The sequence below is a fragment of the Cimex lectularius genome, unplaced genomic scaffold (genome assembly GCF_000648675.2).
Source record: "Cimex lectularius strain Harlan isolate CLEC.00 unplaced genomic scaffold, Clec_2.1 scaffold173, whole genome shotgun sequence".
NCBI lineage: Eukaryota > Metazoa > Arthropoda > Insecta > Hemiptera > Cimicidae > Cimex > Cimex lectularius.
This window is the reverse complement of record NW_019392800.1, coordinates 169,435-182,585: the sequence shown is the minus strand read 5'-3', so window position 1 is coordinate 182,585 and position 13,151 is coordinate 169,435. Positions and strand designations below refer to the sequence as shown.

The following is a 13,151-nucleotide window of genomic DNA, read 5'->3' as shown; positions in this document are numbered from 1 at the left end:
ATTTAAAAAGCAACCTGCATAATCCCTGAAAATTTCATAAAAATTGGTCTAATAGTTTTGAAATTTTGCAGGTTACTAGGAATTGACCACAAACAGACAGATATGGAAACAAATTTGTTTAGAAAGGTCTGAAACACAAAATGCCAGTGGAATTTTTGATTTCTGAGAAAAAATGACAAATAGGACAACAATTTTTTCGACTTCCCATGTGAATACAAATCTTTCTTACTTTCGGTAGTTTGGAAGCAAAAGTAATTAACTAAGATGTTACCTATAACCAACAGTGTGTTGCAAGGAGTATCATTGTCTCCCCTACTGTTTTATATATTGCTATCTGATTTTGTTTCCTTTTTGAAATCTCACAATGCCATAAGGGCCAAGTTGGACAACACTATCAACATTGTGTGCCCTCTGTTTGCAGATGACCTAGTGTTGTTAGCAGATTTATTACTCGTAGAATAACACATGCTTAATGTGCTGTCTGAATACTGCTCCACAAACAACCTAAATGTCAATGTCCAAAAAACTAAGGTGATGGTTGTCAGAACTTCTCTCCCAGATGTAAATACTTAAGACCACTGCGATACCAAGAGATTATTGTTGAGTATGTGAATGTATATAAATATCTCGGTATTCCACTTAGATCTCAGGGCACTTTTGACCTAGCCACAACAAATGCTTGTACCAAGGGCAAGAAAGCAAAGGAAATCCTTATCCAAGGCAAATGCAAGTCGCTGGAAACTAGTTAACGGAACGAAAATGAGTTAAGCTCGTTGATTATATTGTAGCAGCCTCTGCCTTCTATGGTGCCTAACTATGGGCTTTGAGTCATTTAGGAGAAATTGACGAACTTCAAGTGTGCTTCTTTAAACGACTACATCACCTTCCTTTAATCATTCCAGAGCACTACATCAGAAAGACTCTTCTGGGATGTTCATTCACTAAAAAAAATCACAAATTCCTGCCGGTCCATCAGTGGTATTTAGTTTGATGGCCTGAATAAGTGCCATATCTCTTTAGGGTGTAAATCTATCATACATTATACACATTGAGAATGCTTTTTAAGTAGGAAAGACAATATAGTTGAGAGGTGGAAAAACTATATGTACTCAAAAAACATTAATAAATGCTTCGATTCATGGTTTAACCCCCCTGGGTCCAGAATAATATATCTAGTTTAACTTCTGCTGAACAATATTTGCTTTTTAGTTTGCCCATTAGGAAATAAGGTTACTAGTTCAGGTAAGACTAGTTAATTATTAGCATTAAAAATATTTTAGAATGGAAGTTATTATAAAATCAATGCAAATTAGTTTGTAACATGCATGTAAAAGAAACATTACACCATATTATTTTTGATTGACCAATGTACAATCCTATAAGAAGCCCGTTCATTTGTAAATAAACAGTTTAATTATAAAACTATACAGAATATATTATATTTTGACCAAAACCAGAACAAAGCAAATGATTAATTTCTATTTTTCCCCCAGGGTTTTAAGGTAGAGAGCCTTTGTGTTATCGGAATGAGCGTGTTACAATTGCAATAATAACTGATCAGAGATCTGTTTAGTTATTGGTAGTATTTAAAAGGAATAAATACATATCTGTTTAAACTAATCATTTTATTTATCTGTTCAAATCCAATTTATTTTGTTTGTTTGCAGTAGCGTAACTATTATTTATTTTTATTATTCAGAAATCGTGAGATTCGGTCTGGTGTGATGTAGGTTTCAGAAAAACATTTTCTTTATCATGCCAACATTTCAATCTTTATTGAGACCATCTTCAGGGCCTGGGATTTACAAACATTGTTTACATTTAACAAATACATTTAGTATGTGGAAAAGTGAATTTATACAATGCAAAATATATTTCTTACATTCAATCATGTATTCTTTTGTTCTCTTCAATTCTTTTGTTTGTTGTTTTTCTGAAACCTACATCACACCAGACAGCATCTCACGATTTCTGAATAATTATCGATTAACGGTCACTAATCACCACACATTTATTTTTATATTTTTGTTTTTCAAAATGTTAATATGTTGTATTATGTTTTTAAATTGCAATGAAGAGTTGTTGAAATCTCCCCTTTGTATATATAATGCTTCCTATAAGACAATAAACAATTTATATTCTATAAAAATAAAAGTAATACATTTCAAACAGCATAAGGAAAGAAAAATAGTGTGGTGCCCAGCACTTCATTCGGGTGCTGGCCTGGGTCCTTTGTGCCTTTTATGTACATTATGTTTTATCATCTCTTATGATCAATTTATCATTGCAACAGGAGCAAGTAAAAAGTTCATAAATTAATTAGGACTGACTGGTGTACTTATGTTTAGAACAGGGGACAGATCAATATAACACCCCAAGATTCTAAATACTATATGTTGCATTTATTATTACAGTTATATGATATGTTTAAAATACAGTAAGTTTAATAAAAAAATAAATAAAAGGCTATTTCACCTTTCCATGTTGCCTTCATTCAGTAGGAAAATTGTGGCGGAAAACCAGTTAAAACCTATAAATTCTTCTAGCCTGAGTCCAAATGCTTTTTTTAAACATTTAATTATTATTTGGAGATCGCTAGAATATTCTGCACCATTGTCAATTAATCTATTTAATTTTCCATACCTAAATAAAAAATTCTGTTAATATAAAATGGCATGTACAAGTTAATAAGACATTCTCACTAGTGTATTGCACAGATTGAATCAAATAATAAACAATAAATATTTGTCCTTACCTTAGAGTTAATTCTATGCCGAACATATCCTCTGATGTTAACTGAATATCATCAATATCCGACCAGTTTAATTCAACATCAGAATGCGAATGTAAAGGCATAGTAATTTTATCAAGGTTTAATAACAGTTCCTCAAACGGCAAGCTCTATGCACCATTATTGTAAAGGCATAATGAAATAAGTAAAATTATAAATTCATTAAATTTATTTACATTAAAGCGTTTGGTTGTTTGCTTCATCACTTATTATACTTTGAAAATTATTATTTTATAGAAAGGTGACAAATTCATTATAGCAGGTCAAAGGTTTACTAAATTTAGCCCATAAAAATATTGATTAATGGTTTATCACAATAAACTTGCCTGGAGGTTTAAATCTGATGAATTAGCAGTGAAATCTGGCAAATATTCTAGCCAGAGCTTTTCCAGCTCGTGGCCCAACGAATGTTCAAAAAACCGAGACAAGTCAGTTATACTGGAAGTTTTATTTGCAGATTCATCATCATTTTTAGAACCACTGAAGAATACTGCTTTAAGGATTTCGTCAATGATTGGAAATGACTGTCTTGTGGCATCAGAGTTGATAAATTGCTTAGAATTTTCAAGTTTGACCTGTTAACAAAAGGTTAAACTCATAAGTAAAAATAATTTTCAGAAGTAATTGATGATACGGAATTTTCTTTTTCTTTTTTTCTTTTAGCTTTGTAGTAGTTCATTCTCTAAGACAATGGTGAAAAACCATTTCTTCAAAATATTTGTAATTAGGTCGTTATGGATTATTTTGGTCTGACAGACCAACCCAGCGAGGATAAGCAGATCAAATTACATAACTATGCTTGTACAATAAACAAAGTATAACATGAAAAGTGGATGATGAGCTTAATCGTTATTATAATAATAAAAATGTTTAAAGAACTTATTTGAAATTTTAGGTAGTAGGGTAAATTATTTAAGTTAATAATGGAATATATAGAATGTAGTACCATGAAATTGAATTGATTTTGAAGATAAAGGCAGCAGTCCAAGGAATTTGCCATATTTCTCAGGAGTTTTAATGATGTTAGCTGCAAGCATGTTTCCAATCCTTCAAGCTCTAATGCAATACTTATGAATTCAGTAATGTTCAGTGGATACTCCTCAATTGAGTCCGTTACAGTAACTTCACTTTCAGAATCTGACAGCTCCAAAACAGACATTAGACCTGTAAAACATATATATTATAAAACTGATTATAAATGAAATTTATATTTCAATTTTAAAATAATATTACAAATACAGAGTTACAAATTTTACAATATGAATTACCATTAATAATGAAAATCATTTGTAAAAGGACAGATGTCAATACACAAACTCAAAGAATATATTTTTTAAATAAACAAGAATTCTTACTAATAAAACAAAACTTTTTAATATGTTTATATAATAAAGGTGTTATTGATTAGTTGACATTAAGAATAAATTTACATATTAATAATAACCACTTACCATTAACATCATGAGTGAAAGCGAACACAAGACATAATAACTCTTTCTCTTCTCCTTCACAAGCCGAAAATGTTTCCGTTTCAAGTAAATTAATAAAGTAATACAATAATTTTTTAATTAAAACTTTTCTCTCTGCTGTGTAGACTTCTGATTTTTTTAAAATGGTTGTAAGCAGAAAAAATGTCAGCCTCCATGATTTGTTGCATTTGACGGTTCCAAAATCAGCAAAGCCCAACATTTCTTGTACTGCAGTCTCTTCTTTTAGCATTTGCAGACACTGAAGGGAAAATGGAATAACTGCAAATACTTTCTGAAGGCATCTGCAAAATTATCAACAAATTAATTATTATAAAAAGCCTCTGTAAAGTATTGGAGATAGCCTATGAATTGAATTTTAAAGTAAGTATATTTTCTTGCCCATATAGAATTTATGGAGGTCTAAATTGGAAAAAACTGCTTGCCAGTGGATATTAGAAGTCTCAGGTGGACTCAAAGATGTATTATATAATAAAATTTTGTCATTCTTCTTTAAAAGTATATTGTAATATTAAACTTTTGGACAGAAGGCTTGATGAACCAATCAACTTGACCTTATACACTTACGCTTTTGTCTATTGTGTATAAACTCTACTACTAATATTCCTGGAAGATTTTTCTTTAAGGATGTGTTCTTCTGTTTATATCTTCTCTATGCGTTATTTTACTGGAGCATGTATTATAAATAAACTAAGTAGGATTTTTATTCCCTTTCTGGCTAGTTTGGTCTGTCAGACGAGTTTCGGCTTCTTGTTTGTGAGCTGTAGTGGTTTTTTTTCTCTTCTGGAATCATAGGGATTCTCCCCTATTGTATTTAAACCTACATCCCTTGTGTCTGTGCCAATGGTTTTCCTGGAATATTTATTTTTTATTTTTGTCAAGTACATAATTCCTCTCAGGTGTATCAAATTTTACAGTGCCCAAGAATGGCTTTTCTAAGTACCTCAGCCTTTTCCTAGGTATTGCAGGGCTATAGTAGATCCCATTTTTTTAAACTTTAATAGGGTAATTCGCAGTATCAGGCTAGTTTTGAGATCTCATAGGCTTGGCCTTTAGTGCTGCCTTGCTATCTGATAGTATTATTATAGTTGCATCCTTGTGATATTTTGTTATTTATTTCATACGCACATAATTCTATGGTCAGCAATTCAGCTTGAACCATCCAGGAACATGTTACCTTAGTCAAAGGTTTCCAGTTCTTTTTTAATGTGGCTATACTTTAAGCCATGAAATGGATTTGGGTCTATAGGCATAGGTTAAGTAAATAAACGTTATGCAATCGGCTTATTCTCATTCATTTGGTCTGCTGGATGTGCTTCTGGTCTGTGAGTTATTGTGTCATGTTTTAACATGTGTATGTTTTTGGGCTGGATACCCAATTTTTGCATCATTGGTAGTTAGAATTAGGGTTAGAGACAGTTTAGTTAAATTAAGTATGGTTAGAGGTAGGGTTAGGTTAAGTTACGGATAGTCAGGCTAGGTTAGGTTAGAGTTAGGGTTTTTCCTTCTGGGGGCCATAGGGATTGTCCCCTTTAGCATTTAAACTTAATCTATTGTATCTGAGCTCTGCTAATGGTTTTCCTGAAAGATGTTTGTTTTTTTGAGAAAGTATACAATTCTTCTCAGGGGTATCAAGGTCTACTTTCTACATTTACCTTAGTCTTGCTTAGGATACTCTAAGCATAGTTGACATTGGTCATTTGTTAATATTTACTGTTTTTTAGCGGTATTTTACTGGAAATATACCTGAGGTTTTTAATTCTTTTCTGTTGAGTACAAATTAATTAATCTCTTTCTAATTAGTCTCGTTTTCATTCTTTTTGTGAGTAGTATCTTTGATTGCTTCATGTCTGGCTTTCTCAGTATTTGTTGTGTTCTCTAGCAACCCAAGATTCCAGTTCTTTTTTAATGTGGCTATACTTTATGCCATGAAATGGATTTGGGTCTATTCGTTGTTTCAAAGCTCAATATTTGGATAGATCTTCTGCTTCATTGCCTTTCATTCTCTCAAGATCTTGGGCCCCTCCTTAACAATAGGCTATTTGTAGATCCCATTTTGTTTTAATAGGGTAATAGGCAGTACCAGACTAGTTTTAAAATCTCAAAGGCTTAGCCTTAGGAGCTGCCTTGCTATTTGATAAAATATTATAGTTGTACCCTTGTTATTTTGCTATTGATTTTATATGCACATAATTCTATGGCCAGCAATTCAGCTTGAAAGATTAAAAAACAAATAGGTTTGTAACGTTTTTTAGATCTTTTGCTGTCTCATCCTCAACATTTTTTCTCATGTTGAGTGCTGTTGAAAACTCCTAAAACAGCATTTTAGCATGAGAAAAATGCTGAGGATGAGACAATATTACAAATAGAAAGGATTGTGGATAGTATGGAGAAAGTGTTGTAAAGTGGTTTGACACTGTCTGTGACCATCAATGGGTAGTTGGAAGTTATTAAGTTCTCCTGAATAACAGGAATTACTTTACTTACAAATGTAAAGGTTAAAAAAAGTTTGATTATTGGATTAAAAAAGCTTCTTTCCACATGGTTAATAAAACAACAAACAAAAAACAAGGAAACAAATAAATAAAACTATATACTGGAATAATGTCATTAACTGACATCAATGACAAACATGTTTTACAATTACAAACATAAATATACATGTTACATTTATCAATTTTGCAATTTGTAAACTTACCCAAGGATCATAGTTTGTTGCTCTTGGTTGCTTTCTGATATGGGCTTCGGATTTTGACAAAAGTGAAGAATGTGTGGAACAAGTTTCGGTTCCTCGTGAACCAAAATATGGCAATATTGATTTTTTGTGAACACATTTTCAAAGATGAATAATAGATTTTTTGCCAGATTTGAATCCCAGTCTTCATCCTTCATGATGTTGTTCATGGCATAGGCTATTAACTTGCATACATATTTAGTCATACTGTTTGCATGTGCTTTGGCCAAATCTACATAGCCATCGGTAGAATCTGTTTTAGAATAATTAATATGGACTTTTTCAAATTCTTGTAGGAAATTTAGTGCCGATGTTTCGTTTTTAATAATTGCCGATAACAAAATAATCAGCGGAGGGACCCATAAATGGATGTCCTGGAACATGTTGTCCAACATAGCTTTGTCAACATTGAGTGAATTGTTAAAAATCATACCCAACATTTTAGCCATGAAATTAATCATTGTTTGTGGTAATGAATGTATATATTTGCTCTGTTTAAAAAATTCAAAACTGCTTTTCAAAACAAACGTTACATCTACATGCTTATCATCTATCAGCACTGACAACAACTGACTGCTGCTTTGAAATTTGCAAATGTTCACTATCGTACAAAAAGAAAATATGAAATTACAAAACTTTATTATTTCTCCATCTAACATATGAAGTGTGGTATCCTTATTTGGGATTATTGGAGAATGGTACCAATCTTTTATATTTATTAGTAGTAATTTTATCAATTCCTGATGGCCTTTCAGGCAATTTAAAAATATCGTTCTAGACCGTTGTGAATGTACAATTCTCCTTGACCAATTTGACATGAAATCAATGTTAGATATAATGTCAAACGGTGTTAGACCGTTGCCATCATTGGTCCGTTTGCAGAGTAAAGTAACGAAGAGGTCATTCATCTCCATAAGACATTCGTCCGAGTAAGATGTACTATCATTAATGACAAAATTAAATATTTGCAGTACGTATTTTGAGAGATATAAAAGCCTGGAAAGAATAGGGTCATCTGCGTTCTTCTGTTTGCCTTGTTGCAGTTCAGTTAACAAAATCAATGTGTGCACAGCATTCCTGAAGCAGTATGTGGAATATTCTGAAGGACTCGATTTCATCAACTTCAAGTGTAAATTAAACGCGAGTTCAAATATGTCACTGTTTAAGTTATTCAAATCTTTTTGAATGATGACGAACAATTTCTTTTTCAACTGGTCGCAGAGAATTTCCGTTAGATCAACTTGTAAAAGTTTTTGCAAATGTACAATTTTTCTGTCCTCGCTTGTCGCATTGTCCATCCTGTCCACAATTTCACCGAGAGACAGTGAAATCCTTCTCTGAAGTCTCACATCGCCGTAATTGAGGTATCTGTCTTTATATTTGACGGCCATTTTCTGCGAACCTCGATCCGATCCAAATAATTATTCTGCGGATTTTAGTCCCGTTCGAACGTTGATCATCGTGTTAATACTGTGCTAACGTTTCAGAAGGAAATCGATACGTTTTCCCCGTTGCTACAGCGACTTGTCCCGGGCCGGAAAACGTTTTTTTTCCAAAATAAATGCAACGCTAACATTTCTCCGGTGAAGATTCTATTCTTCTATCCATAAAAAGTCGTAATCACAAAACTCCAAATTTCTTCGTTAATGAAATGGAGAAAAACCCATGATTTGATGTGCAATGCATGTCTCTGAGATAGCAAAACAGATCTAACGTAAAAATATTGCGCAACCTTTTTGTATTTTATTTATTTTACGTGCAGTCACACTTTTTTAATGTATGAACTGTAATAAAATAAGAACAACTTTGCGTTAAGAACAAAAAAGCTCAAGACCAGCTTGGTGGGTCACGGATTTGGACAAAACTTTTTTTTGGAGATTCTGCACTCCAAAATATCGGATACGTGTACGTCACTTTTTGCGAATAGGCCCTGGTTACCCCCTCCCCACAAAAAAACTGAAAGTTGAAATTTTCCGTTTTTTAATATTTCTATTTCGCCTTTCTACTTTCTCAAATCAACATAGACAACATACTAGCAAACCGTGAATTCCGTACACAGAAACATCATATTTTCTGCAGAAACCTGACGCAAAAGCTGAGAAAAACTTTGTTTCTTTAAGGGTAGGGAAGAAAAGGTTTAAGCTTATGAAGGATGTCTGGGTGTCAAACCCTATCAAAAGTCTCGGCTACATCTAGGAACGCACCTACTACATAAAAGAAGAATGTCTATCCAACTGTAAGAAGAAAGTGAAATGGCAATGAAGAAGCTTTGGCACTTAAGAGATTTTGTCCTCGGACAATTTAAAAATGGTGGAGAAGGTTTTTTAAAAATAAGTTTACAATTTTAAAACTTTAAAAATAAATAAAGGCATAAAAAATTGATATAAATTTATCAGATTTAATTATTATTATGCAATTTACAAAGTGTTTTTGGAAACATTAAAGTTAAAATTGCTGTACCGATTTTTTTAAATTGGCTCTTACACCGTTATCCATTCCCACGCTTCAATTGAACAAAACCCCGTGCAAAAACTCATTTGATAGTCATTCAACAAATTACACTGATGAACAAAATTAACGCACAACCCTTAAATTTTAATGTAATTATATTTTGCATACCAATACTTTTTTTTACCCCTTTTATGCCGAGTATTTCCACCTCTGGCACGAATCTCGACCATCATACGTCTTTGTATTCTCTGGACAAGATTTCTGGTAAAATCCTGAGGAATTCTTTTCCATTCGACAAGAACAGCCGTTTCTAACTGTTCTAGGGTGTTAGGACCTGGGTTTCGCCGACGTACTCGTCGCTTAATTTGGCCTCAAATGGATCCGATTGGGTTCAAATCTGGAGTTCGAGCTAGCCAAATCAAGCACTCACTTTCAACCTCATTCAGGTAGTCCACAAATCGTGCTCTAAAGGGCCTGGCATTATCATGCATTAGAAGGAATCTCTTACCTATTTGGGAGGGGGGGGGGCAAATGAGTTCGACATCTTCATCGCACAACAACCAATTCGGTGCGGGCGTCCAAGGAGCCATAAAGGTACCATGGTATGCCACCTGAGGAGCCATAAAGCTCTTATAACCTTTATGCTGATCGTCTTCTTATGAAATTACGGCCATCTGAAGATTTGGGGCCAATCTTCCTATGTACAATTCACATGTTCCCATTTGAATTGATTTGAATGCCATTTGTTGAATGGCTGTCAAATGGGTTTTTGCAAGGGGTTTTGTACAATTGAAGCGTAGAAATGGTTAACTGTGTAAGAGCCAATTTTAAAAAAAAATCGGTACAGTAATTTTTAACTTTAATGTTTCCAAAAAAACTTTGTAACTTGCATAACAATAATTAAATCTGATAAACTGATACCAATTTTTGTTTATGCCTTTATTAATTTTTAAAATTGTAAACTTATTTTAAAAAAAGTCTCCACGATTTTTAAATTGTCGGAGGGCAAAATCTTTTAAATGCCAAGGCTTCTTCATTGCCATTTTACGATCTTCTTACAGTTGGATAGACATTCTTCTTTATGTAGTAGATTCTGGATGTAGCCGAGACTGTTGTTAGGGTTTGGCCCCCAAACATCCTTTATAAGTATTATTTTTATCTAAGGCTTTTGGTTGAGACGAAAAGATAATAATTAATTGGAATAATTACACAGTTATGGCCACTAAGCAAATATGGATCCTTTATAAGTTATTCATATATCGTGAGATGCGGTCGGGTGTGATGTAGATTTCAGAAAAACATTTTCTTTATCGTGCCAACGTTTCGATCTTTATTGAGATCATTTTCAGAGCTCAAAGTGTTCGTCTTCTGTGTAATTGTGCCATCCTTGCGTGTCGTGTTGAGAGGGCCAGTGGCACAATTACACAGAAGACAAACACTTTGAGCCCTGAAGATGATCTCAATAAAGATCGAAACGTTGGCACGATAAAGAAAATGTTTTTCTGAAACCTACATCACACCCGACCGCATCTCACGATATATGAATAACTATCGATTAACGGTCACTAATCTCTACACATCCTTTATAAGCTTAAACGCTTTCTTCCCTCCCCTTAAAGAAACAAAGTTTTATATCAGATTTTATGTTGGGCTTCTTCAGTAATATGTCGTTTTTCTATAAGGAATTCAAGGTTTGTTAGTATGTCTACTATAGCGAGTAAGTCATCAACGTATTTTGTGCATATACGTTGTGTTTAGTCATAATAGGGGGAGTTTTTCTCTTCTAGGTTTTGTCAGACTACCTCTTCGAGTATGGCTGAAGCATGTAGGCCATTCCATCTACACTTGCCCATGTGTCCGCGACACCCGACGGGTCAGTCATCAAGCCTTCCTATATGACAGGAAATAATTTACTTTATTTGTCCGTGTGGAGTGTAGTCACATTTTGGACTTAACCAAATGAAAATCACACAAAAGCGCTAACGAAGATGAACACGATGTCTGTTTTATTTTTCTTCCAGTCTGTATGTGCCGTTTATATAGTTAGATGGATAGAAATACTTTATTTTACAATTTTGAGCAAGTCAATGAAACATTTTATGAAATATATACAACATGGAATTAAATACGTCTGTCGTCGGAATTCGTTGTATATTGACACAAATGATTCTAAATTCAAAGTTAAACGTTGTACTCTGGATAGGCATGCATTAATTCTAGAACATAAAAATTATAGAAATATGTTCGCAGAAAAGAAATGAATTTTGTCTTCCAGATCATTAGCTATTTTATAACATTGTGCTATTTAACGAAGGAAAGTGTATACGAAATTAAATTCCTGGGCTAAATTGTATGGCTAGCATACCGTATGTGAGCCCGGATATCCGAACCGATCAACAGCTCAATAATTTGGATCTTGAGGGTGTGAAGGACCCGAGGTGTAATAGACGAATCTCTCATAAAATCGAACACCCAGCTAGGAAGTAAAAAACTGGTTCAACTGACCGCGAGTTGCAAAAAGAAGAGATCCCATCCCTCCCTCTAATCCAAAGAGCAGAGTTCAAATGGAAAATTTCGCAACGAAGTTTTAGAAGCCAACGCAACTCAGATAGATTCAGATTTGTTCTTTTAAATTAAATAAACTACATGAATAAGATAGGTCTTTAAAAAACGAGAAATTAACTGAGGATTGAGCACGGCGTAAGCATTCAGTTCTATGCTGCTTGAAGTAGAATCATTCATTTATAGAAACGAACACTGCACACAGCAAAACTGAAAAGAGGTCTGGCCATATGTCAATGTGAAAGGTTGGGGTGGTTAGGGATAATTTATGGTATGAATATAGCAATTGTGCATACCAAGAAGTCATGGATCTTATGATTTCTAACGTTGTTATTTTTACTAGCCTGGAATCTGAAAGGTACAAGGTATTAAGAATGAATGAGAAGTGAACCTGTAATGTGTATGTACATAGATCGAGCGATGTTTCTTAAATTTAATTAAACTTTATTTCTGCTGCCCATAACTCTTCTGGTTTCAATCCATTTCCCCAAAAACTCACACAGGACTACATTACAGCTCATCTTCTGTGATTTTTCCTACTTAACTCCTACCGATGTCCTCGAAGTAATATACAAATCCCGTTCCAAGGCCCTAAGACCTGACCCCATAACCAGCAAATTCCTGAAACTCTGCCTTCCAGTTATACTTCCGGTCCTACTTCATATCTCTAACTACTCACTTCACAACACCGTTTTTCCGTCATCCTGGCTAAAAGCCGTTGTCCACCTCATCGACAAAATTCCAAATCCATCCACTCCTAATGACTACCGCCCTATATAAACACACACACACACACACACACACACACACACACACACACGCGCGCGCGCGCATATATGTATCCTATCCAATCTGTCCAAACCCCTTGAAAGGTTCGTCCATATCCAAGACTCCAATCACCTAGAATATTTCAATCCTCTTAACCCCCTCCAATCCGGCTTTCAAAATGGTTTCTCCACACAGCCTGCCTAGTCAAATTATAAGTGACCTTAACACCACAATACGCCAACAAAAAGTTACTATGCTAATCTTGATCTGCTATCCTATTCTTGATTTCACCAAAGCCTTTGATTCCGTCGATCACTCGTCACTCCTATCCAAACTCGAATCTTTTTCATTCTGCAAC

The 13,151-nt window shown here is 34.0% G+C and overlaps 1 protein-coding gene across 1 annotated transcript; it reads right to left on the bottom strand.

The window, feature by feature from the left end:
* Window positions 1-2,453: 2,453 nt before the first annotated feature.
* Window positions 2,454-8,491, bottom strand: LOC112127317. The gene is made up of 6 exons (XM_024228044.1): window positions 6,977-8,491; window positions 4,243-4,562; window positions 3,738-3,955; window positions 3,118-3,366; window positions 2,756-2,901; window positions 2,454-2,643 (listed from the first exon to the last, which is right to left on the bottom strand). The coding sequence occupies exons 1-6, from the start codon at window positions 8,401-8,403 to the stop codon at window positions 2,472-2,474; spliced, it is 2,532 nt and encodes an 843-aa protein (XP_024083812.1). The 5' UTR covers window positions 8,404-8,491; the 3' UTR covers window positions 2,454-2,471.
* Window positions 8,492-13,151: the final 4,660 nt, after the last annotated feature.